Source organism: Sebastes umbrosus, chromosome 23 (assembly GCF_015220745.1).
Source record: "Sebastes umbrosus isolate fSebUmb1 chromosome 23, fSebUmb1.pri, whole genome shotgun sequence".
Lineage (NCBI taxonomy): Eukaryota > Metazoa > Chordata > Actinopteri > Perciformes > Sebastidae > Sebastes > Sebastes umbrosus.
Window position 1 is genome coordinate 17,640,815 of NC_051291.1, and position 25,587 is coordinate 17,666,401.

The following is a 25,587-nucleotide window of genomic DNA, read 5'->3' on the forward strand; positions in this document are numbered from 1 at the left end:
TGGAAATGAAAGTGGGAAGTAGGAAAAAAAAAGAGGGAAGCGAAGAAACAAGTACACATTTCCAGGAAGAAAACATCCTCATAGCGGAAAAATGTCTTGTTTCAGACAAGATGTTTCATTTGAATCTAATCAAGTATCTCCTTCCCTAAGCACTAACGTGTGTGTGTGTGTGTGTCTCTGTGTGTGTTTAGCTGGAGCTCATCAGACACATGCTGGAGTCCGTCTGGCTGAAGTACAAACTCGGCCCTCGTGCTTTGTGCTTGTGAGTAACCCTCCCTCGTCAACGTGTCTCCTTTTTAAAGTTTCTAACTAATGTAAAGTATAAAGCGCTGACGGAGAGAGTGTGTGTGCATGTGTGCTCCATCACTCCCAGCTGTGTGTGTGTGTGTGTGTGTGTGTCCACATGTGCAAACTGTCGATGACCCCTCTTCACGTGTGCGCTCACGTTACCTAACATTCCTGTCCGAATTCTTCCGTTTGTGTGTGTGTTCCAGCGCACATCAGGGCAGTCCAGCTGAGTGGTCCGTGTTTCACTTCATGTTGCGCATCCTGGAAGCCACGAGGGGTCTCTGTTTGCCCCTCCCACCTGGTACCATCCACACACACACACACACACACAATTACACTTCTAGTTGTTATAATCCAGTCTGTCTCCGTCTCACCCCAGAATAACAATGTGTGTTTGCACTGGGGGGACAAAAAGACCCGCTCGTCTTCAGCACTAATGTAACCAAAAATATGTTAAACATTAACATAGCGCAGACATGGGTAAAGCAGAGTGTGAATATATTTTCAATAATTTGAATTCATTTTCCAATGTTTTTGCCGTACAATCCCCCCCTGTTACACAATTAGATGATTTTAGTTGCTTATGGAGGAAAAGTTTGTGTGTTCGAAATCCTAAACTGACTGGGAACGAGAGAGAGGAAATGCCCTGGAGCAAGGCAGCACATCCTCAACACTGAGGCAGTAGGTGTAAATGGGGATATAATGGGTGTGAAGCTGTAAAACAGCAGGCATACTGAGTCTATGTCCGTTTGGTGAATAAAAGTTGGAGAAGAAAAAAAACAATTACACAGGTGGTGTTTTTAGCCATGCTAGCTGAACTTTGTGTTTAGAACATAGACTGTATATAAGAAGTGGACGTAGTCACTGTGACGTCATACATTGGTTTGTGGACTGCTGTTTTGAAGCCATGAGTTCGGCATTTTGGCCGTCTCCATCTTGGTATTTTGCAACCGGAAGTGACTCAAGACAGTGGAGCTGAGTACAACCGAACGCTGATTAAGACATTTTTAGGCGACCAAAAATGTTACAATTAACTTTCATGAACTGAAAACACACTATTGAAGGGTTAAAGTTGTAAGACGAAACACGGACAACTCCCGAACTGGACAACACCGTGGTAGCGACCTGTCAATCACAAGGTAGCCACGCCCTAAAGCATCCCCTGCTTTATGGTCTATTTGACTCTAAATGGGACCATAATTTACTAAATGAACATCATGCTGTATTGAAGAAGACTTGAAACTAGCGATTGAGATCATAAACTCATGTTTACAATGTTTACTGAGGGAATAAATCAAGTGAGAAGTAGGCTCATTTTCTCATAGACTTCTATACAATCAGACTTCTTTTTGCAACCAGAGGAGTCGCCCCCTGCTGGCTGTTAGAAAGAATGCAAGTTTAAGGCACTTCCGCATTGGCTTCACTTTTCAGAGCCGGAGGTTGCCCACTGGTTTAGTACTAATTAGCAAATGTTTGCATGCTAACACGCTAAACTAAGACGGTGAATGTGGTAAACTTGCTAAACACCAACTTCAACATTGTCACTGTCAGCATGTTAGTATGCTAACATTATCGCATCAAGCTCAAAGTACCGCTGTGTCTAAATACATTCTCAGATAGCATGGCTGTAGACTCGTAGAGTTGCTTTTTATTTTCCTTTTATTGTTTTCAGGAATATCAAAAGCCATCTTCTTCTCCATCTGTTCTCTCTCTGTGTCTCTCCAGGCTATCACACCCTGTTAGCAGTGTTTGCAGTGCGTTGCCTCCCTCATCACACCTTCCTACAGTACATTGACCACGGCTTCCTGCAGCTCACTGAGACCTTTGTGTCTCGGCTCATGACAGGTACACACACACACACACACACACACACACACACACACGCACACACACACACACACTGCTAAATCTTTGCATATGTGAGAAGTTTTCCAAGAAAAATACAACCATTTCATCATCCGCCACTCCAGACTGAAATATCTCAACAACTATTGGATGGATTAGCATGACATTATGTACAGACATTCATGGTCTCCAGATGATGAATCCTAATGAGTCTATTGATTCTCTGACTTTCTCTCTAGCGCCACCACAAGGTTGACATTTGTGGTTTTTAGTGACATTTCTCAACTGCTATTGTATGGATTGCTATTCAATTTCGTACAGACATTCATGGTCCTCTCAGGATGAATTGTTTGGTCAACCCATATCTTTTCATCAAGATTTCTGGTCAAGATTTCAATTAGTCCAATAAAAAACAATGCAAAAAAATGTAAAACACAATCAGATAATTATGATTTAATTGTTTTATGAGACGCTGTAATGATGAAAAAACATAAGCTTACAAATTAATATAGTAAGAGATAAAAGATAGAGGCAGCATCGACAAACAACAGGAAAATAACACAAATGTCCTAGAGACGTTTCTGTACTTAAGTTGATGAATTCAGTCCGAATTGCACAGTACATACAAAAGGGAGACACTGTATTCAGTTTTCCCAAGAGTTTTACTATCAATGTCTATCAATACACATTAGTATGACGGAGTTTAAAACCATTCATAATGCAGGGACCTTATTCGAAGTTGTCATTAAGGGGCATGAGGAGACACTTTCTCTTTGTGTTGCTTTCTCCTCTGTGATGCCGAGAGGCAAAGAAATACAGGAATGGATTCAGACAGTGATTGAAAAAGTAAAAACATTCCACAAACGTCAGCATCTTACTAACTTGGAGCAGTTTGTTCGACGCGGTGAAAAGCGCAGCCACATACAGCATGCGAAGAACGAGAGGAAAAAAGCCGACGACCAGAGAGACGGCGAGTATTCGAATGAAAAGTTCAGTAACTCTGGGCTGTTTCTTGTTGGGCATTTGAGTTCGCTTGACCCCTCTAACTAGCAGCAGGTAGAAAGACAACACGACTAGATGGCTGGAAACTATAAATAAGATGTAGAATGCTTCGAGCACCGGTGTGATCCTCTGATTCCTGCAGGAATGACCGTAAGTCCACTCGTCCTCGGCTTTCTCCTCTAGTAAAAACACAACTGGAAGAGCCACCAGGGCTCCGAGCATCCACACGGTGAACAGTAAAAAACGCTGCCATATCCGGCCCAACCTGGCCCACTTGTTGGGGTGAAGAACCTGGAATGAAATGGATGATTTTGGTTTGATTTTGTTTTTGCATTTAGAGGTGGAACTGGAAGATAAAGTTGTGTATCATCTGCAAAAAAATGTCCCAGCTTTGAGATGTAACTAAGGGGTCTGCAGTAATACTGGAATCTTTCAAGATGTATGGTTTCAAGTTGGGATGAAATTTCATACATGAATATATGAGGCATTATTGGGCTTAACCGTGCATGAAAATGCATTGTCTTAAGTTTCAGTTAAATTAAGTTTGCCTGTCGCTTTTGTCTTTTGCTTTCTCTGTAGACTAGTTGGTTACCATATCTAAACCATGTCTGATCTGTAAACAAAAACCCTATTACCGGCATCCTGAAGTCTGATATTGCTTCATCTGGTTTGTATCTGTTGCTATGAGAAATATAATTAACTATCACAGAAACAGGGTCATGACCTTTGACATTTTTATCCGCTTTTGTTCCCACTGCTTCAAACTAAATCCATAAAACCCTTGTGGGAATGTTAGTCACATACCTGGTAGTACCTCTGAATACTTATCAGCACCAGAATGTTCAAGCCGGAGGTGATGCAGAAAAAGAAGAAGTAAAAGAGAAGTTGACAGACTCCGTGTGTCAAATGTGGACTGTAGAAGAAAATGACCACGCCAACGGGCAAGCAGAGCAGGCAGAGGAGGTCCGACACCGCCAGGTTGAAGAAGAGCCGCTGCGAGATGGAGGAGCCGTGCAGATGCCGACTGAGTTTTACTATCACGGCGATGTTGGCGGGGATACCGAGCAGGCAACTGACTGCAGTAATCACACCGGCAATGATGTACCAGGGATGGAGGCTGGAGGTCAGAGGCGTTCCAGAGGAGGAGCGGTTGTTGATGGAGGAGTTAAAGAAGAGGGAGCAAGAGGCGTTGAAGCTGTCGTCAACCGTCATCGTGGATGGGGGAAGACGAAGAAGTGATGAGACTTAACTGACGCAAAACTGAAAGATAAAAGTGCTTCCTCTTGTGTTGAGGCTGAATGTCCTGGATGTGGTTTTTGTGAAAGCCACAACCTAGTTTTATGTGCCCACACGCTAGTGGTCTTGGTATGTATGAGGGGAAGGTTTACCTTTAACAAGAAGTTGATTTAGTGCTGTCAAACTATATCTGGCCTTTTGAGTTGTACAGTGACAACTCAGGTCCTTTTGTTGCGGGAACACCTTATATGGATGGTTGTTTGAGCTTCTCAGCATCTAGTGATATTTCCAGCATTTGCCACAGTCACACAGGTGGCTGATGCTATACCACACCTGTTATGAGCTACTCTTAAATACACCCAGAAACCCTCAAAATCCACCGGACAGTAAGTGTGATGAACAGATGTGAACAGCTCAAGTGGAGCCCCAATGTGATATAAAATAAAACAGATGGTTAAATAAGTTGTCATATGAATGCATAATGTAATTTACTGCAGCAGTCTGTAGTTGGTTGATTCAGAATGGCTTTGGCGTTGTTGTTGTTCTAGTGAACACAAGCAGGCTTGATTTTATTAAAAGTTGGTGAGCCTTCCAATTGAGGCAGAGGGCACACAATTTGCTGAAAGGGTAAAGGTGTGGACACTGTTAACAAGTTTTGAAAACTGAATAGTGTAAGTGTTTTTATGTAATGTTGCAGCTGAAGAATTACCTCACCACTGAACCTATAAAAGTAGGTCACACCACAGGGCTGTGGCCACTGTTGGAGCATGTTGGCAGCTGACTTTACTGGTTGTTATAATGTGTGAATGTTTACGTATGTCCAGAGAGGGTAGAGGTTAAGGTTTAGCTACCATGGGGATTCGGCGCCTTACTCAGAAACATTGATATGTTTATTTTGCATGTCTTGATGCGGAATTCATATCATGGAAAGTACATTGTTGAAAGGCCAAACACTGTGTCTTGGCTCTGAGATCAACAGAACCAAAATATCCTCGTCACTCTTGATCTCGTTGTAGTTTACATGGTTCTTTCTCATGAAGAGAACAAACAAAGATCCACAAAGATGAAAAGATTATTTAAAGGACCGGTTCCAAATGGCTTCAAACTTCAAAGTGAGAGAAGGGGATATTTCGGGACTTTGAAGTGAGAGGGTTCATGCGTCACTTACTCCCCGGGGATTAATCAAATAAGTATATATCTATTGAGATTTCTATTATTTTATCCTGGGAAATTGGCTAGACAGGTGTGCACTCCCTGCCTCATTACAAACACACACAAACATATATTTTCATCTAGAGTTTCCCAGTCTAACCAGTCTTACTTAAATTGGTTCCAGACTTCTGAAATGCTGTCTATAGCTCTGATTTTTACAGCAATACAACAAAATTAAACTTATGGTTGTGAGCACGGGACACCAACAGCTGATTGTAAAGTGAAACTTCACACACGGGACACCAACAGCTGTGTCCTGGATGGAAGCCCTGTGTTTGTTGGACCCATCCACTTCCCCTCCTGCCCGCCCTGTGTGAGTTTTTTTTGCTCTTTACACTACGTCACCACACACCTGAAGCACTTTCTTTGGGCGTTTAATATTGCCACAGATGGGTGACATTGTACTTGAAAGCCCATACAGATGCTAAAGGGTGCCTTTTGCGTTGGTATTACGCACCAAGGGACGTGACAAAGCGTCAGTATTTGACGCCTTGGGAATGAGAACAGGCAGAAACTACTACTAAAACTGTTAAAAAACACAAATGTAAACCTGCTGGTGGCGCTAGAGGAAAAATCAGGGCGTCACCAAAGTCAGTGGGATTCATCCTCCTGGGAGCATGAATGTCTGCATAAAACTTCATGACAATCCATCCAATAGTTGTTGAGATATTTCAGTCTGGACCAACATGGCGTACGGCCCAACTGAACGACATTGCCATCTCTAGAGCCACGCCGGTAGCTTGGATAATAACATCTGCTAGTGGTGCTCTATAGTTCAGGTAATCAGGTGCAGCAGCTGCAGTAATGGCGCCAATGTTCAGGACTGTATTGGTGAAGAGGGAGTTGAATAATGTGGGAAGAGTTTATTATCTGCTTGCCCTCATTTTGAGAAGTCGTTTTTTTTTGCTCCTTTATAACATCCTACAGTAGATGAGTTACATCTCCCAGAATGCTCCTTGGCACCGGGGAGTCGTCCAGGAGCTGCTGAAGCAAGTTGTCGGGTCAAATAATGTCAGAGGCTCTCTGCTCCATTTCTTTTTTGAATGAACAAAAAATACACCTTGTGGGAACTGTCTTAAAGCCAAAGTAAGAAAGAAGTGCTGACTCAGAAATCCTCTTTGCTTTGGGGATCATTTGTGATTGCAAAAACATTGTCTGTTTTCTATAAAAGTGAAATATTCATGAAAATCCGCATATGGGAAGAAGAAGGGTTATAGTAGTTAAAGCGATCTGGGACTTAGTTGGTTTTATTTGCATTTATTTTACATGAAGATTGTGAAAATAATACCTCTTTAATCCCATGTTTTCCTTTCAAAGGGATTTTGAGCGATTCATTTAGATAGAGAGAGAAGGTGTGACATTGCATTATTTGTTCTACTCCTCCTGTGAGATTTGTCTTCAGAAGAGTAATTGGCGCCATGTCTCCTCTCTTTGTGTTTAGATTTGGACAACGGTGATGCCAACGAGAGACTGAAGTTCAGCATACTGAAGAGACTCCCTGAGGTACTTCTGAGTGGCCAGACATGACTCTGCCCATCCAAATGATGACATGTTGAGTGTACCAACTTGGAGGACAGAGCTGAAATGTAGTAACCATGACTGGAGTGAATTTCTCAGCCAGTAAAAAATAATACATGAGGCTATTATAATCCCATCTATTAGTGAGGGGGACGTTTTTGATCTTTTCTCGAATGGTTCTCTCCCCAAAACTTTCTGGTCCAATTAAGAGTTTGAAGTTATTTTAGGTCTCATTTCCCTGAAGCCCCCCGCAAGCCAATCACAAAGCACATGTGTAACTAGCTGGTGTGTGTGAGAGTGTATGTGTGTGTGTGTCAGGGAGGGGTTAGTAGTTGTCTACTGTGTGTGTTTATGTGTGTCCCCTAAGCCTTGTGTAACTTCCACGTGTTCCTGTGTGGGTACAGTATATTTCTTCTGTAGCTGTGTGTGTGTGTGTGTGTGTGTGTGTGTGTGTATGTGTGTGTTTTCCGTCCGCATCGTGGCCAGAGGAATGTCGAGTGTTTAGTGTCTCTGTTCTGTTTCCTGCCCATCAGACTTTTGTTGCGTGAGTTTGGCAGGCAGGAGAGATTTAGCAGGTACAGCACACACACACACACTCGCACAGAGCTAGAAAACAGGAAATGTTGGCAAACTGTAGGAAATTTATATCTTGGCTTAACCCAGCAGCCCCCATAATTCTCATTATATATCTTTAAAGCCCAATGGAATTCCAGTAAACCTCATTTCATATCACATTCCTGCAGTAACTAATAAACAAGAGACCGGGTCTTTGCAAGTTCAGTACAGATTTAAAAACGGTATTGCAACACATAAGCTAGCTCTCACATAAAGATGAGTTGTTTATTTACATATATTAAAGGGATGGCTCTGATCCTTGATTATGATTGGCTGAGCTGCGTTTGACCCGTTGTAAAAATACTCTACGAACACACAGCTGTTGCAGCATTACAATATTACTGCGACAATTAGTCACCTATTGTTAGGTCAAGAAACAAAGCAGGTGTTATGTCAAAGTCTGTTTCCCTGTTGAATTGTGTTTCCCTCCTGTTAAAATGATAGCGCCCCTGTTCTGTGGTTAGGTTTAGGGATAAGGGTTGGTTCATGTTTAGGTAGTGGGAAACACAAATCATCTGGGAAACAGTATTTGACACAACACCAGACTGTGTGGTTGGTTTGCTGTTTTCCAGTAACTGCTAGGTGTAAAATGCTCCGTAGCTAACTGAATTAAATGACAAAATTAGCGTTGGCCTGCTACTATATGACCTGTGTAGATCAAAGAGTAAGATACTATGGAATACGGCTGACACATCTGACCTGACGCTTGATCAAATTTGGTTTAAAGGAGCAGTGTGTTGGATCTGGCAGTATCTAGCGGCGAGGTTGCAGAATGCAACTTCTCCCGTGCGCCAAGCGGAGAGTAGGAGATCTACGGTGGCTGACGGGAGAATGCGAATGGCCCTCTCTAGAGACAGCTGTTGTAAGAGTAGCGTAGGTCATTTGGAGCAGACTGAGAAGTGAGTGGTGAAGCAAGAGAGAGGGAGCTGCGGCGGGAGTAACGTTATCGACTCCGGCCCGAGCAGGAAAAGTTAACAGAGTTTGGTTTGTCCGTTCTGGGCTACTGTAGAAACATGGCGGAGCAACATAACGGACTACGTGAGGAGGACTGGCTCCCTATGTAGATATAAACAGCTCATTCAACGAAAACACAACAACTCTTAGTTTCAGGTGATTATACACGAAAGAAAACACACTTATTAATATTATATTTCCATTTCTGCCAATAGATCCCCCTAAATGTTACACACTGTTCCTTTAATAGCAATGTGAATCCTTTAAATAAGAAACAAATGACCGAATAGCGTTAGCTTGGTTAACGAACGGCGGTATCCTGGGTGAAAGGCCTGTGTTTGTTTGACCCATCCATCCACCTCGACCTCGTCCCTACGCAGACTTTCTTGCTCTTTATACTACTTCACCTGAATACCTCCTAATTACGTCATAATTACAACGGCCACTATAGGTCGCTGCATTACAATAAATGTAAAATGGGTCGTAATAAGCTGCTTGCACGGACGACGATTTGTTCGGAGGACGGTCTTTTTTTTCTACTGTTTTCTACCATGTTAAACATCTCACACCCACTAAGGTTTATCTCACGACCCCTGTAGGGGATCCTGACCCCAAGGTCAATGCACTTAGAAATTAATACAGACATTCTATTGTTATGTATTGATATCAAGGAAATGTCACAATATTCAGGTTTGCCAATATTGCCCAGTGCTGTATCCCATCCACCCAATCTTATTGTCAGTCACACCTGTAGTCTCTGTTATTTATTACCATTTCCCAACACGGAAAAATACGATTTCCCTTGAATCCCTCATTAGCAGTCAACTCCTCAATAATGCTTTTGAGTTCCAGTTGGCAAAATAGAAAGGGACAGATGTTCACTTGCTTCAGGGATTATTTTTTTTTTTCAGGACAACAGGAACTACATGCCTAAAATGTAAACTCTATTGTGTGTGTGTGTGTGCGTGTGCGTGTGCGTGTGTGTGTGTGTGTGTGTGTGTGTGTGTGTGTGTGTGTGTGTGTGTGTGTGTGTGCAGCCTATGGAGCAGAGGATCTACCATATGTGGGACCATCCTGTCAGTTCAGCTTCCATCTCCAGAGATTATACCAGGACGCTGCTGGAGAAGCACAACAAAAACAAGGTAACACAGCACACACATGCTGCAGAGAGACACATCCTGACACACACACACTTAAATCACTGCAGACTACGAATACAGCATTGGCTCATTAGCAGTAAACATGCAAAAAATCAGCTGTACTTAGCTGAGGCGGATGGGAATGTAGTTAGTTTTGCAGGTATTTGATCACAAACCACAGTATTGGGCTACTTAGCGAAACACCTGCTGCGGTTCCAATTTTGGACTGTTGGGTCGGACAAGACAATCTTTTTTTGAAGACATCCTCTTGGGCTCTGGCAACTTGTGATGGGCTATTATCACAAGTTTCTGACAAGAAGCTCTAAAAAACTTAAGATGTCTTTTTCTGCAATGTTACACTTGGACTTCTTATATCAAACGTGTTTTAAAGAGTGACCCCAGCCGTACAGTTAACGCATCATCCATCCACTTCATGACGCTATTGGCCAGTTTCAAGTCAGCTAATTGGCTGGCAGAGCCAGTGGCATTTCGCGCCATGACAGATAAAGAATATATGGCTGCCTTAAAAAATTAAACTGCAGCCAACTTTTTTTTATGCCGAAGGAGAGGAAACAAGTGAGTTAAGGTGACTAGAGTTTCTGGATTTGCTGCAGATTTGTCTTGACTGTGTGTATCCTGGAAAAACCTGCAGTTGTGTTTTTGTTGTTTCTTCCTCCTCAGGGATTTGCATTCACTTGCAGAGACAAGCCAGGCTTCAGACCCGAGTTTCTGCCTCTTACCTACCTGGCAAAAATGCTCTCTGATATAGAGGAACAAGGTAGAGTATGCATGTGTGTGTATCTGCCTGGTTTCGATATCTTTAGAGGCCTTTGGAGGATTAAGACAGAATGTGTGTTTATGTGCGTGCACGGTCCAAATGCAGTTCCATCATGAAGGTGCAAGGAAGAATGGTTGTTATCTCTCTCTCTCTCTCTAACTTCCTGTGTTTGCAGCCCTGAACCCTTTCGAGGAGCAGGAGAACGTGGACGCCACGTTCGTGGAGGAGACGGCTCTGAAACAGACGCTAATACTGCTGGGCTTTGAGGACAAATGAAGGGACGGATGGATTGAGGGAGGAAAACGGATGAGGGGGAAAATGTGTCTGAGAGAACAGTCATCATTGTCTGGGCCTTGAGGATAAGTGACGGATGGATGGATGGATGATGGAGGCACGGAGGACGAGAAGTGAAAGATGAATGGAGAGATTGAAAGGCGGAGAGCACGCTCATAAACAAGCGCTCACCGTTTGATGAAAGATCAGGGCGGGGATGGAAGGATGGATGGATGGAGACGCCCGGAAAGGGAAGATGGAGGAGGCAGAATGGAAGAAATAGTCACCCTGTTTTCTCACCCAGAACAGCACCAAAAATGATAACACAATAGGGAACATAGTTAGATCCAATTCAATTTGGGGAAACATTCTTTCCAAATTTTTATTGGAAATCAATAACTGCAGGCAGCTATTTATGTGAACGGCAGCAGCAACAATTCTCTCCACAACTTCTCCCATTTTCTCTCATGCAATTTATGAACATCGATGTCAAATACCACAAACAGCGTTTATAAATCAAATACGCTTGTAACGCCGCTGCGCCCCATCAACCTGATTACATGCTGACAGAAGCTTTGCGGACAGAGTGGCTCGATATGGTCAGTCAGTCAATCTGATATTAACTCTGAGTTATACACACTCTTTACAGCTGAAAGGGGCTCAGTATAACTCAGACTGTACTAATTAACACGGACTCTTACTCTTTCTCAGAAATACGCCGATAGTTACTTTATACCAAAACCAGTGATTTTGAGACAGGGACTAAATCAAGAACATGTCTGAAATATGTCGTAAATTCACTGTTTGTTGCTGGCTGTTGTATGGACAATAAGGGCTGGGTATCATTTCAAATGTTTTCATATTAGTGCTAGTAAGATACCTACCTGATTCCTCTATTTTTGAGAAATATAAACTTGTTTTTCTACAAAACCCCTCAGCCAAAGATTTCGAATGTTAAACATTGTCTAAAAATATTCTAAAACGGGCAAAATTTTGATTTAAAGTGATATTGTTTCACTTTTAAAATAAGAAATAACACAAAATAATACATTATCTTGAGAAATATAAATACATTTTTCATCAAAATCCTCAGCCAATGTTTTCTAATGTTAAACACTAAACACACACTGTCTAAACCAGCGACCGTACAATAACTTTGATTAACTGAAATAGTATGAAACTGGCAAAATGTTTTATTTAAAGTGAGACTATTTAACCTTTAAAAGACAAATAACTAATAATAATAATTCTTACTGATACAAATGAAAAGTTGAATTCATAAGCAGTAAAACACACTCCTTACAAGGTCTGGTATGACCTGTAGCTTATGATGGACGATCATAATCAATACTCTGCTACATTTGGTACTAAAAAAGTATAGATACCCAACTCTACTATAATTACGTTAATACTAGGGCTGTCAAAGATAACGCAAAAATAACGTGTTAACGCCTCTAATTACTTTAACGAAGGAGGTAATAGTAACGCTATTACATTTTGGCTTGGAAAAAGTGGCGTGGCCATTTTCAAAGTGTTCCCTTGACCTCTGACCTCAAGATGTGTGAATGACATGCCCACTTTATGATAATTACATGCAGTTTGGGGCAAATCATAGTCAAGTTGTGTTGTTAATTGATTTCCAATAATAAATATATACATACATTTGCATAAAGCAGCATATTTGCCCACTCCCATGTTGATAAGAGCATTGAATAGTTGACAAATCTCCCTTTAATGTACATTTTGAACAGAAAAAAAATTGCGATTAATTGCGATGAACTATTTTACTCGATTGACAGCCCTAGTCAATACATGAGAGGAAAACAGCAGACGTCAATAACTTCGTAGTAACTTTATTTATGTAACACAATGCAAAATGAGTCTACAAAAATGCTTTACAAACCATCAAATGTAGACAGTATAGGGTTAATGATAAGGCATTAAGAAGTGAAATCATAAAAAAGGAAAGACATTACTCAGCCTGTCCACACACACACACACACACACACACACCAACGTCTGGTTTGAATAAGGCGCCCGTGCGCCCTCAATCATGACTGAGCTATTACTGTAAGTGGAGAAATTCTTTGGTAGTGTGTGTGTGTGGCATGTGTTCATAATCCTGTGTCTGAATGTAGGCACCATCTGAAACTAAATACCACAGATTATTTACATCTCGTGTCGTGCTTTGATTTGAGGAATGACAAAACATTCCTCTGAAAAAAAGGGATTTCATAATCACTTGTGTTTCTCATGTTTACGCAAAAAAACAAAAGTTTTGTAAGGTTGATTGTAAATAAAGAGATTTTTTTTTTCCAAGTAAACTGTATTCTTCTTGTTTTTACTGCTGTACTTTTGAAGAAGCTTTGCGGCACCAGCTAGGCCTCGGCTCACTTTGTTTCCACTGGATATCTTTTGAAAAAACTGAGAGAGCCAGTAACATTGTGGAGCGATCGAGATCAATTAGGAAATGATCTCATCTCACGGTGAAATAGTTTGGTTTCTTGAAAAGCTCCGCGCGGGAGGAAATGAGCGCTCAGATTCTCGACAAAACGAGTGTTTTGGACAGACTCAGTTGACTTCCTCTGAAGTCCGGAAATAATCTCAGCATCAGTCATCACACATGCTGAGTCACATTCAGCGAAGAACACACCCCGTCACGCTTTTATATGGGCTTGTTTTGCAACACCAAAAGTGCTAACTTGCCACTTTTTCTTTTTTACCGTCTCTGTACAGTCATGTAAAATCATTTCTCTTCGGGGGATTTTCTCTTTTAAATGTGACTAATACCCCCGCCCTTTTGCCTCCTCCACACTCTGTTATGCAGTCGGTGTTATGTAGCCGGCTAATAAGCACAAACAGTTAGGGGCTGCGTTAATCTGACAGCTCTCACCATCGGCCTGCGGTGGATGATCACACACATCACACCACATCTGGGTGGACAGGCCTCAAAATCAGATAAACTCAACCGGCTGCCTTCTTGAACCTTTCAAGAGTTTGGCTAACACAACGTGTTTCATAAACTAAGTTTACACCGGTGGTTACCAAAGTTGTTGTTTTTGTCTGACGCAGCCCCACATCCCTATCAGATTAGTTCATCTCTTAATCCGTTAATGTCAGGTAATTATTTCGTAGCCCAGCAACAGCGGCGGACATCAGGAAACCCCCGTTTCTGTTGAATCTCTGAAGTAGGATCTTGTTAACTCGTGGTCTTCTTATTTTGCCATATATATATATATGAGAAGATAATTGAATATAGTGAAACAAAAAAAAGGATTTTGGGATGAACACTGGTAAACACTTATATAAATATGTGAATTTTGGGAACATATTCACTTTTTTATAAAGTTTATTCATCCGGCAAGGGATAGTGTGAGAGGGGATCACTGCAGCAATGATGTTTTATCCCAGTTTAGTAGAATCATGACATTTTTTTTAAAAAGATTTTTGAATTGCCGTGTGACTGTTACTCCCAAGTTGATAAATGGTCCTTCTTCAATTTGAAATGGTATGTCTGGAACAAATGCTTCTCTATTAGTTGGGAGAGTTCACTTTTGTGTCGTTTTATCTTGTATCCTGATAGGGATCCATTCCAAACTGGTTAAGCAGTTGGGTCTGAATCATATAGTAAAAGGTTGTCTGCGTATAAAGACACTTTATGTTCGAAGAGGATCGGGCAACCTTAACAGGTTCCACGGCCAAGGGCAAGAGTTTGGGAAAATGTGGCTAATAATTTCAAATGATTATCCATTAAAGCTGCAGTGGGTAGAAATGGAGCAAATATGATTACAAAAATACATTTTTATAAAACGGTTGCTATATCCTGCCAGTAGTGCATGAGACAGGTAATCTGAAAAAAATCGTGTGCCACTGTGTCCTCCGCTGCTCCTAATGGCATCTACAAGATTTCACAGACCGGAAACCGGTCAAACTAGGCAGCGCTGATAAAATATGAATCAATATTCTGTTATTGTAATGCCTATTTCTCGCCTCAAATGTCTTCAGAAACATCTTGTAGTGTACGGTTTAGCTGTAAAATGAGAAAGTCTGTGACCCGGCAGCCATGTTGAGATCAGTTGAGGAAATACCAAGCACCGCCCACCAGCCAGAGCACAGCCAATAGGATATTTTTATTTTTCCCCTAAACACAAATATAGGTTTATTATGATTCATATTTTTTTTTCACATTAGTTGAGCCTCTCTTTGAGCAGAAGCAAAGAAGTAGTTGTGGATCACTGCTGTAGGCCTACACAGTAACACACACCTTATTACTGGCTGCATAACACGCTCAATGACACAAAAACTACTTCCACCTAAAGCCAAGATCTACAAATAGAACGACTTCCAGTAAATTTGTAGGAGCTTCAAAGGCAAACGACTTTGTTTTTGGTCACTAGTGACCAACTCTGAACTCCCCCGCCTCCTTCAGAGCCCCACTTTTATCCATTTTTTTTCTTCTCCTTCTCTTGTTCCTCTTCATTTACATTCTCCTCTCTTTGTCATTCTGTATGCTCTTTCATTGCCTGGTCTTCCTCTCTATATTTACATTTATCATTTCAGGCATTAAGCAGGCACTCTTAGCCCGGCTTAGAGCTTAAACCCATTGCAATTTATTCATCAGCTGCAAGATTACAAGTGCGAGAGATGAAACGGCAACAAGGCTGAAAGAATATGCAGAAATATTCCAGCGTCCCTGAGAAGTGAATCTTAAATAGAAAGGAAACGACACGTTGCCGAACACAGAAGTAAATACAATATTTTTTTATTGGTGCGCATGATGTAACAATACACACACATTTCATCTCCCCCGTGACCTCTGACTTTCTTTCTGCTCTTCTACAGTATTTGGTGTTACTGCAAGCAAAGAGTGTAAACAAGCTCTTGCCAGTAAATAATAAAAAAAAGGAGACGGAATTACAACCAGATGCCGTCCACAAGTACGCTCTCACATGACAAAACAGCAGTGGTATGCTGGACGCTGAGGACACAAACATACACAACAAGCAGAGAGGAGGAGGAGGGAGAGCAGATAGATCAATAAGAGTGTTGTGGAAGAGAGACGAATCCCTGAAATATATTCGTACAAATTAAAACACCTACAGGTTTATGAATACATGTGTTTTTTCTATATCTCTAAGGGTTTGAGCGTTGGTTTGCGGATGTGTCTCATGTTGGCTCCTGGTTGGGAGGGTTTGAAGGGGGCCAGGGCTCCGTAGGGTTTGGGCAGAGGGAGAAGGTCGGTCTGGGGGATGTACGCGTCGGGACGGCTTTCAGCTGTGGTGTACTCTCCATTAGGCAACTGGTACCATCCCTCTTCTTCAGCCAGCTGCACACATACACCAGAGGCAGTATTAATATTTAATGCAAGACTGTATGACCTTGGACTAAAAAGAATTTTATTTTCCTGAATTTTAATCATGTAAATGGAATAATTAATTTAGCTTTTTTCTTTTTTCTTTTTTAAAACATCTCAAGACAAATGCAAGGGCACCATGAGCCAAGAATCACAAGATGATTAAACTTTGATCTATGTTTCTTATTAACCTTTAGAGAGATTAGTGATAGTAGAGATGATGCTCTGGGTTTGTTTTGTGCAGGATTTTTGAGACGCCGTATGCTGCACTTGTTCATCCGTGTGACTGACAGGTTATGATGCACTTCGACACACACCAACAGGATGTGAAGTTGAGAACAACAACATGGAATGAAAGCCAGGTTTTCTCAAAAGGCTTTTCTTTCGGTGAAGAGTAAACAGTTGGGTACCGTGGTTTTTAGCAAACACACAGTGTGTATAAATAGATATATATCATTAAATGATGTTTTTGTCAAAGGACTAAGGGCTATAACTATTGTAATTAGGGTTTTAGGTTGTAGTGGGCTCAGTTTTAACGCTAGAGTGAAGACACTGATATCATATGAAACTATAAAACCTAAGAAATCTATTGGTACCATGTAATACTAGCTTGTCTCGAAGGAAGTTAAATAACGCTCTGAGGAAAAACTTCAGAGGGGTCCCTTGACCTCTGGCCTCAAGATATGTGAATGAAAATGGGTTCTATGGGTACCCACGAGTCTCCCCTTTACAGACATGCCCACTTTATGATAATCACATGCAGTTTTGGGGCAAGTCATAGTCAAGTCAGCACATTGACACACTGACAGCTGTTGATGCCTGTTGGGCTGCAGTTTGCCATGTTATGATGTGAGCATATTTTGTATGCTAAATGCAGTACCTGTGAGGGTTTCTGGACAATATTTGTCATTGTTTTGTGCTGTTATTTGATTTCCAATAATAAATATATACATATATTTGCATAAAGCAAGCATATTTACCCACTCCCATGATGATAAGAGTATTAAATACTTGACAAAACTCCCTTTAAGGTACATTTTGAAAAGATAAAAAATGTGCGATCAATTTGCGATTGACAGCCCTATTTGTAACTAAATGAAAATTAACATTTTTTACATTATGACCAGGAGTTTGTTAGCACTAATTATCTGATCAAATGTAAATAAACTACAGAAAAACACAGAAAAAAAATAGAATTAACAAAAACTGGATTCACTCGTATGCTGGTTTATGTTAACTTTTTTCCTCCTCCTAATAAAACTAAAATATGTCTCATAGAATACTGACAGTGGCTGTCATAATTGATTTGAACCAAATATGGATGATGGATCAATTTGTAACCATGGCGGACTTCTACTCTTCTAGCGCGCACACACACACACACACACACACGTCCTCATGACACTACAGTCCTCCCTTTGACTTTCACCCCACAACGGCATGCAAATGAACTGTGCCCAAATCTCACTGAGACTTCAAAGAGATGGCGATTTATTTTCTCATGCATATGAACAGTTTATCCGCTGGCATGTGATCTAAGGAGCGCACACAAAACAAGGAATAATGGCTCTGGATGCAAAAAAAAAAAAAAATAGCGGCCAATAAATAAACAGCACAAAACATATTCTCCTTATCAGGTTTGTGAAGCACATTTACATTTCAAAAGGGAACCTTGAAATGCATGATAAATAATAAAACTACAAAAGTAGAAATAAGCTTATTTCTGCAGGGTTCTTCCTATTTCGATTTATTGGTTTGGCTTTGTGCATGCAGAGGATCGTGGTGTCTTTTTGGGGCCTGTGGCTATAAGTGGGAATAAACTGAGTGAGAAAATACAGATCGGTATACCCACAGACAGGCTGCAGACAGCTGGACAGGTTTCAGACCCAACTGATCCGTGTTTGTGAGCCTTTCCTGTGTAGCCAGCGTCTACTTCTGTTTGTTTGCCAGTCTGCCCTTCTCACCCTGTGTTTGTGCATGTGGTGAAAACTACCCTATATCCTGTCTAATCCCTGTGTGTGGACAGTTTCTACTCACTTCTCGGTGAGTCTGTGCATGTTCACCCCTTTTGTCCCTCACTATCTTAATCGATTCCTGCCCCGCGTCGTGTCCCCGCTCCACTCCTTTTTCTTTGTCAATCTATCTTCTCTTCTTGCCCCTCAGTGTTTTAATCAATTCTTGACCGGTGATCTTTGTGTCTGTGTGTTTCTTTTACCCTCTCTCTCTCCTCTTTGTCCCTCTGCCTCCTCTTCTTGTCTCGGAGCATCCTCCTCCACTCCTTCTCCATCTCGGGGCACGGTGGCAGGCCCTGTTCCAGCTGCCGCTGGCACCTGTCCATCTGGAAACACAGGGGCAGTGCGAGAAACATTCACTTTGTATTCCTGTCACTCCGTCCACTCTCTCCTGGCTCAATTCAATTCTAACTGCGCCCAAAAACAGATGGTCGTATTACTGTCAGAATTTGGGCAAAGTTATGCCTCTGCATTTTCTACTTTCTACTTGTGTCTGTGGCGCGCTGCAGGCTTACATCAGCTGCAGGGGCTCTTCAGGTTATTAACACGCGTCTCTTGAAACATTTAGAAGGCATGTGGGAAATCTTCCCATTTTAGTAGTTTAATCTTTTATTGAGACAGAAAACAGTGAGACTTTCTGTTCAAACCAGTGTCAGAATTTCAAAAAGTCTTGCGTAAATGATGGTTTAGCTGTTGGCTTCTTCCCTTAATGGCAGAATGAGTGGGGTTTGTCGGTTGTGGTTTGTGAACACAACATTTAAAGTTGTTCCCTCCTCACACACGCCCCCTGACTGCGGTTAGGGCTAGGGTGCTCGCCAGTGGGTGAAAACCAACCCCAGATTCTCTCTCGTTTTGGAACATCGGTGTCATTAATAACGAAGGTTTTTCTGAAAATTCAGCTCATTGTGTTGGTTTTATGGGTCAGAACTTCAGTGTCTGGGTTCACTCTCACCCCTCTTATCAACCTTTTTTCCAGTTGTAGTAGACTGCTGATTTTAGCTAAAAATCTCTGCTGAACCCACTGTACACTTTCTGTGTACTAAATGGTGAACAAACATAATTAGCGACTAGCTGGTGAACATAAAGGAGCATTCAGCAGCTAAGCAGCATTTATATCCTTCAAACAGAGAAAAAAAGAGAGTGAATATTGGGCATGCATCCCTCACACAGATGCTGCTTTAAAGCTTGACTAGTTGTTTTGTTTACAGGCAGGATACAGGAAATGAAAAGTAACTGTTAGCTAAATGTAAAGACACTATAATAGCATGGATGCAGATATGGATTTAGCATGTGGATAAGCAGCAGCATAATAATAATACAAATACAGCAATGTTATACACCAACATGTAATATTCTCATTTGATAAGCAAGTTAAGACTATTCAGAGGTTAACTTCCTGTTCTTTTCAACATGGGTAAGAGCAGACAGCTAGTTATGTTAATATTTCAACATCAGGTTTTGACAATGGAACTTCTCTTGGTTGCTATGGATACGTAATTAGCCAATTGGCTGCTGCCGGTGCTACTTTCGGTCCAAACAGTGGGTCTTCTGGAGCTTTCAATCTTATGTCAACTTTTGTGCCAACATGGACGAGAAGTCCTTAAAGTGCTCAGAAAAACATCTACTGTACATTTCCATGACAACCTGGAAACTCGTCTCCTGAGGGAGGTCATGTGATACATTCGAAAGCTCCAGGACGGTGTCAAAAAACAACATTGATTCTGCTGCAGATATAACCCGTTTAAAAAACCCTGAAAAACGGACCATGAATGCTCCCTGATGCTTTCATTAACTGTGCTAGCACTAATTCATTTGTTTGTTCTTGTTCATTGACATATTTATTGGAGTTTTCTTGATGAAAAATTATTAATGAATCGAAATTTGTATCTGTGTTTGCCTCTTGATTCGTTTCATTGTGCAAATAAAATAAAATAAATGGGTTTGAGATGAAAGTCGGGACACAGCGACAAATGATTGTTTTTGCTCTCTTCGATCCCGGTCAGTAGAGAGTGACAGGAATAACAGGAAAGATGGTTTTGTGCTGTGAGTGACGGCGGCCACCTCTGACCTGGAGCTCTTTCTCTTTCATCTCTTGCTGGAGAGACAAAGCAGCCGCTTGCTTCATGGAAAGTTCTGCAGAGACGGCCATCATGCGGTGGTTGGTGTCGATTATGTGAGTTCGGAGCTCGTTTAACTGGAGACACACACACACAGATTAGCTGGATCTTACATTGATTCAACATGCATTTAGATACAGATTCAATAGGATTCGATTTAGATCCGTCTTAATGCAAAATGATGATGCAGTACGTTATTGCAGTAATGTCATTATTACATCTTTCAACAAGTCATTACATGAACCTTGTTCTTGAGGCTATTTATAGTTGGAGAGAGCAACAGAAATACAGACAGCCAAAGGGGAGAGAAGGAGAGACAAGGAAACGGTAATGCTCGGTGAACTCCTTGATGCCCACTCTGCGTGCTCCTCACATGGACCGCACATGCTCCTCCAACAATGTGCCAGTGTGTTTGTGAGAGAGGTAAAAGACTAGACTTGCTGCGAAGAAGCAGGTGAATGATATAACAAGCGTCTTTTGCGTGTGTGTGTGTTAATCTGAGCGTATATTCCTTTGTGTGGGAGTGTGTGGATATGGGTTTAAGCCTCGTCTCTTGTCGTCTGCGTGCGAGCAGATTTTGCCGTCTACCTTCTTTGCCAGCGAGAGTCTGTCCTGTTGGCAGTTCTCCGCCTGCTCGCTGAGTGGCTTCGAGAGCCGGGTCACTTGGTCCACGAGGAGTTCTTTTTCCAGCGACCGCCTCTCGGTCACTGCTAGATTCATCTCGAGCTAAATGCACAGAGACACGGTGATTACGGCCTTTTTTTCCGTGAATTTGTGTCATAAAAGAATAAAGAAATATGACCTAAATTCATTAGGTAGATATGTGGATTGCAAATTCATGCTCATATGCAATGTTTCCACACATAAACACCTTGAAATGTTGTACCTTCTCAATCTTCTTGACCAGTTCTACAGTTGAGATGTCTTCGCCTTTTAGCTCATTGGAATCGACTGTTCGATTCAGACATTCAACTGTCTTGTCCCTGGCTTCTGACAACTGGGAGACAGAGAGAGTTAGAGACAAAAACAAAACTACAAGTCAACACCGTGTAAATCACATTGTACTGTATGTATAATAAAGGCAAAACTGTAGTCATCAAGTCACTGTCATCGAGGTCTAGTAATGAAAATAATGCAGCAATGTCCCACAAGAGCACACGTCACACCAAAAATGAACACGTAAACAACATGAAAAGCAAGACATCTAGATTTAGTCGGCTGCTGTCTGTGTTTCGAGTGCCTCGTCCTCCAGGCATTTAAGATCCTATTGCACTGGGGATTAACAAAAAAACAAAAACGCTTATGACATTTCTCAGCTAAATGTAGTGCCTATATGGGAGATATACTTCAGACTAGGTGACAAGCCACTGGCAAAGTGAGATAAAAGAAACCAAAATCTAAAATGCCACCGGAGACTGTTTTTTATTTTTAAATATTCTGACATCCCCTAAGACAGCAGAAATAGAAAGTTGAAGTAGGGATACACAAGAAAGCATAATGAAGATGAGTTTAAATAGCAGAGAGAGACAAAACGCAGACAGGAGGACGAGAGAAGACATTAAAATGAAGTGAGGGGACAACAGAGGCATTTTAGCTGACACTCTGGAAAAGCTGCAACTAGTGAGTGAGGGGTTTAGAGTGAGAAATATGTAAAGCCGACATGATTTATTGATTAACTGTTTTGATGAATTAACATCTAATACATAACTTAAAAGTACCCTGAGGAGTTTTTGATCCCTAATAGCACTGCAGACCAGTTTTTATGATGATTGTAAATCTGGAACAACAATGACTAATGTTGTTTGTCCAGGCTTTGTTCAAACACAAAGACACCTAGTTCAAATTCTAGTGGAGTTCCAAACGTTTTGAAAGATACCAAATATGTCAGACTGAATTTTGGGAAAAAATGTGTCTAAAATTCACAAGATGTCTAGACTATTTCCATTTGATGGAACCTTGCTGCCAAAAAAACATTGGAGTTTTGTACATACAGCTAATTCTGTACAGCAATGAGGAGTTGGCTGGAACTTAGAGGGGAAATGAAAAGAAACGTGACAGTCTTAAAACCCAGATTTAAAGACTCTGGGATTCACTCCAAACAGCTCTGTTAAATGACATGAAGAGGATATGGACTCAGCTGCACCTGGTCAGCCTGTTTCATGCAGAGCAGTTGGTTCTAATATCCGCTATTTAACGAATAGACATAAAGACAAATAAGGAGAGAGGTGGCCTCTTAAAGGGACAGTGTGTAGGATTTGGCGGCATCTAGTGGTGTGGTTGCAGATTGCAACCAACTGAATACCCCTCCGCTCACTCCTCCCTTTCCAAGTCTGTGGTAAATTGAGCCACTGAGTGATGGTGGTAACACGTAGTATCTTTCAGGACCTAGCAACGGCCAAAAACCAACATGGTGACGGCAAAAAACCAAGATGGCAACAGCCAAAAACCAAGATTGGATGGCCAAAAACCAAGATGGTGACGGCAAAACACCAAGATGGCGACTGCCAAAAACCAAGATGGTGACGGCCAAGCATCAAGATGGTGACGGCCAAAAACCAAGATGGCACCAGCCAAAAGCCAAGATGGCGACAGCCAAAAACCAAGATGGCGACAGCCAAAAACCAAGATGGTGACGGCCAAAAACCAAGAAGGTGACAACCAAAAACCAAGATGCTGACGGCCAAAAACCAAGATAGCGATGGACAAAAACCAAGATGGCGACGGCCAAAATGCCCAACTCAAGGCTTCACAACGGCAGTCCACAAACCAATGGGGGACGTCACTGTGACTACGTACACTTCTTATATACAGTCTATGGTGCTGTATATAAGAAGCATTCCCCGAACAGTGGTAATGCCGTGGTATCTTTCATGACCTTCGCCTCGCCTACTTTAGGAGCAGTGAAATTCAGCCACGGTTTTGCACTCTTCGGCTCACTTTACAGCAGTTTCACAAGCGTGTCGGAGAAATACAGTGGTGAGCCAGTATTTGGTTTGTCCGTTCTGGGCTACTATAGAAACATAGAGGACTGCGTGAAGAGGCCCCGCTCACTATGTAGATATGAAGGGCTTTTTCTAAGCTAACGAAAACACACCTTTTCTTAGTTTCAGGTGATTACACACTAATGGAAACATAGTTATGAATATTATATTCCTTTTCTGCTCATAGATGTCCCTAAATGCTACACGCTGGCCCTTTAACCTGTGCAGGGACTGCAGATGGAAATGAGCAATTAAAGTAACTACAGTATCTCAACAGGGAAGCAAATACCCAGTGGTCTCATTACAGCAAAATAAAGGTAGTCTATATATAAACACATGTGAAGCTGAGATGAGGAAGGGAGCCATGACAGGGACCATAAAAGGGACATCAGCAGAAAAAAGAAAGACTGAAAAAACACACATCAGATGACATGAGAAAATATGAATAGATGCCTGGGGAGAGAAAGACAAATATAAGTGAAGAAGGAGAGTGGATAGGCAGCATGAAGTAAAGAGAGGAGCAGGGAGGAGCTGTGTGGAAAAATGTTGCACGCAGGGGTCTGACCTGCCGTGACCTCGCTTATGAAACAGCAGTTTCTCTCCACTCGACCATACAGCGTGTTGTGTAGGTACGCGCACCTGTGCATGTTTACGTGCCCGCTGCATCTAATGTGAGAAATTAAGTGTCAGGCTTGAAAGACAGCGTGGAACAAAGAAGTGATGATTCCCATTTCCCCTCCCTTCACGGAAGAGATTAATGAAGCCTCCGCAAACAGACAGTGAGTCTGATTAAAGCAGACTCCGGTGTTCAGCGCTCCCTCAATGTCATATGACTCCAGTTTTAATTTATTAGTATGACTGTCATGTGATTAACTGAGGTGTTTGTGGGTCTACAGATGCTCTAGAGAGGGGGGGGGAGAAAAAGTTGAGAGGCTGACACTGACAGTAAGCATCTGATAGACGGAAAAGCAGAGATCGAGATGAGAGCGGAGCAGATGTACACGGAGAGACTGATAAAAGGCTGACAGATAGAGGAAGATAAAGTGAGGAAGAGCAAAGGGAAGACAGCATGAAGTCCAGAGTGAGGAAAGGAGGGAGAGATGGGATGTGAAAGCAGACAAGAAAGACCAAATCAGAGGGAGACAGGAGATGCAGAGAAACAGGAATTGGGGCTGACCAACAGGGACCAGGGTTATCTGCAGTTTTCACAGAGAATATGACTTTGACAACAAACCCTTGTTCACGGTGCAGAGAGTTGAATGCATGATTAGTACGTATCAAAACCAAAAAAAGCAGACAATACGGTTCCTGCTGAACAAGCAAATGAAGGGGCACCAAACTGTAAATGATCAAAGTGACACTACAAATTAAAGTCGGACTAAATTTGGGATTCTTCACACTTTTTTTGTGTAAGGAAATATATAATACTGCAGCTACAGTATTTTGCATATCTTTCCATTTATTAAAAGGTGGATGCAACCCTTTTTGTACATATTTGTGGAAACAGAGTGCAAGATTCGAGCCTCCCACAGCTCACTATTCCCTTAACAATGTCAGAAGGTTGGAATTTAAGTGATATTACAAACTATTTCTAGTGTCTGTCCACAGATATTGCTTCAGTCAAGTTACCCGTGCTAACCAATGGGCAACCTTCGGGTCTGAAAAGTGAAGCCAATACGGAAGTGCCTTAAACTTGCATTCTTTCTAATAGTCAGCAGGGGGCGACTCCTCTGGTTGCAAAAAATTACCCTACTTCTCACTTTATTAATTACCTCTGTAAACATTGTAAACACAAATTTATGGTCTCAATTGCTAGTTTCAAGTCTTCTTCAATACAGCATGATGTTCATTTAGTAAAATGTGGTCCCATTTAGAGTCAAATAGACCATAAAGCAGGGTATGCTTTAGGGCATGGCTACCTTGTGATTGACAGGTCGCTACCACGGTGTGTTTTCAGTTCATGGAAGTTAATTGTAAGATTTTGGTCGCCTAAAAATGTCTTATTCGGTGTTCGGATGTACTTAGCTCCAATCTCTCGTGTCACTTCTGGTCGCAAAAAAAACAAGATGGTGAAGGCCAAAAACCAAGATGGCGACAGCGAGGCTTCATAACGGCAGTCCGCAAACCAATTGGTCTACGTCCAGTTCTCATATATATATATATATATTCTTATACCATATACAGTCTATGGTGCTAACACTGTCAAACCCATTGTCTCACCCAGAGAATACTAATGTAGGGAGACTATTATTGCAGAAAAATAT

At 41.7% G+C, this 25,587-nt stretch overlaps 3 protein-coding genes across 6 annotated transcripts in view; 1 reads left to right on the plus strand and 2 right to left on the minus strand.

Annotated features, from left to right (window-relative positions):
• The window catches only part of LOC119482856 (gamma-secretase activating protein), a 53,775-nt gene that overhangs the window by 28,071 nt on the left and 117 nt on the right, over window positions 1-25,587 (plus strand). Inside the window, exons 26-33 of the mRNA XM_037760753.1 lie at window positions 192-262; window positions 495-589; window positions 2,014-2,133; window positions 7,025-7,086; window positions 9,708-9,812; window positions 10,491-10,587; window positions 10,763-11,537; window positions 14,489-14,494. Coding sequence (XP_037616681.1) covers window positions 192-262; window positions 495-589; window positions 2,014-2,133; window positions 7,025-7,086; window positions 9,708-9,812; window positions 10,491-10,587; window positions 10,763-10,863 — 651 coding nt within the window. The 3' untranslated portion in view covers window positions 10,864-11,537; window positions 14,489-14,494. The remainder of the gene's footprint in view (window positions 1-191; window positions 263-494; window positions 590-2,013; window positions 2,134-7,024; window positions 7,087-9,707; window positions 9,813-10,490; window positions 10,588-10,762; window positions 11,538-14,488; window positions 14,495-25,587) is intronic.
• LOC119482860 (C5a anaphylatoxin chemotactic receptor 1-like) lies at window positions 2,153-4,561 on the minus strand. The gene is made up of 2 exons (XM_037760758.1): window positions 3,940-4,561; window positions 2,153-3,426 (listed from the first exon to the last, which is right to left on the minus strand). The coding sequence occupies exons 1-2, from the start codon at window positions 4,345-4,347 to the stop codon at window positions 2,863-2,865; spliced, it is 972 nt and encodes a 323-aa protein (XP_037616686.1). The 5' UTR covers window positions 4,348-4,561; the 3' UTR covers window positions 2,153-2,862.
• ccdc146 (coiled-coil domain containing 146) overlaps window positions 15,607-25,587 on the minus strand; it is a 54,222-nt gene continuing 44,241 nt past the window's right edge. For 3 of the 4 annotated variants that reach the window (XM_037760752.1, XM_037760750.1, XM_037760749.1), the window contains 5 exons: window positions 21,214-21,339; window positions 20,931-21,068; window positions 20,294-20,419; window positions 18,429-18,551; window positions 15,607-16,186 (listed from right to left, as the gene is read on the minus strand). In XM_037760752.1, coding sequence (XP_037616680.1) covers window positions 15,986-16,186; window positions 18,429-18,551; window positions 20,294-20,419; window positions 20,931-21,068; window positions 21,214-21,339 — 714 coding nt within the window. In that variant the 3' untranslated portion in view covers window positions 15,607-15,985. The remainder of the gene's footprint in view (window positions 16,187-18,428; window positions 18,552-20,293; window positions 20,420-20,930; window positions 21,069-21,213; window positions 21,340-25,587) is intronic. The other variant, XM_037760751.1, reaches the window with a different exon arrangement.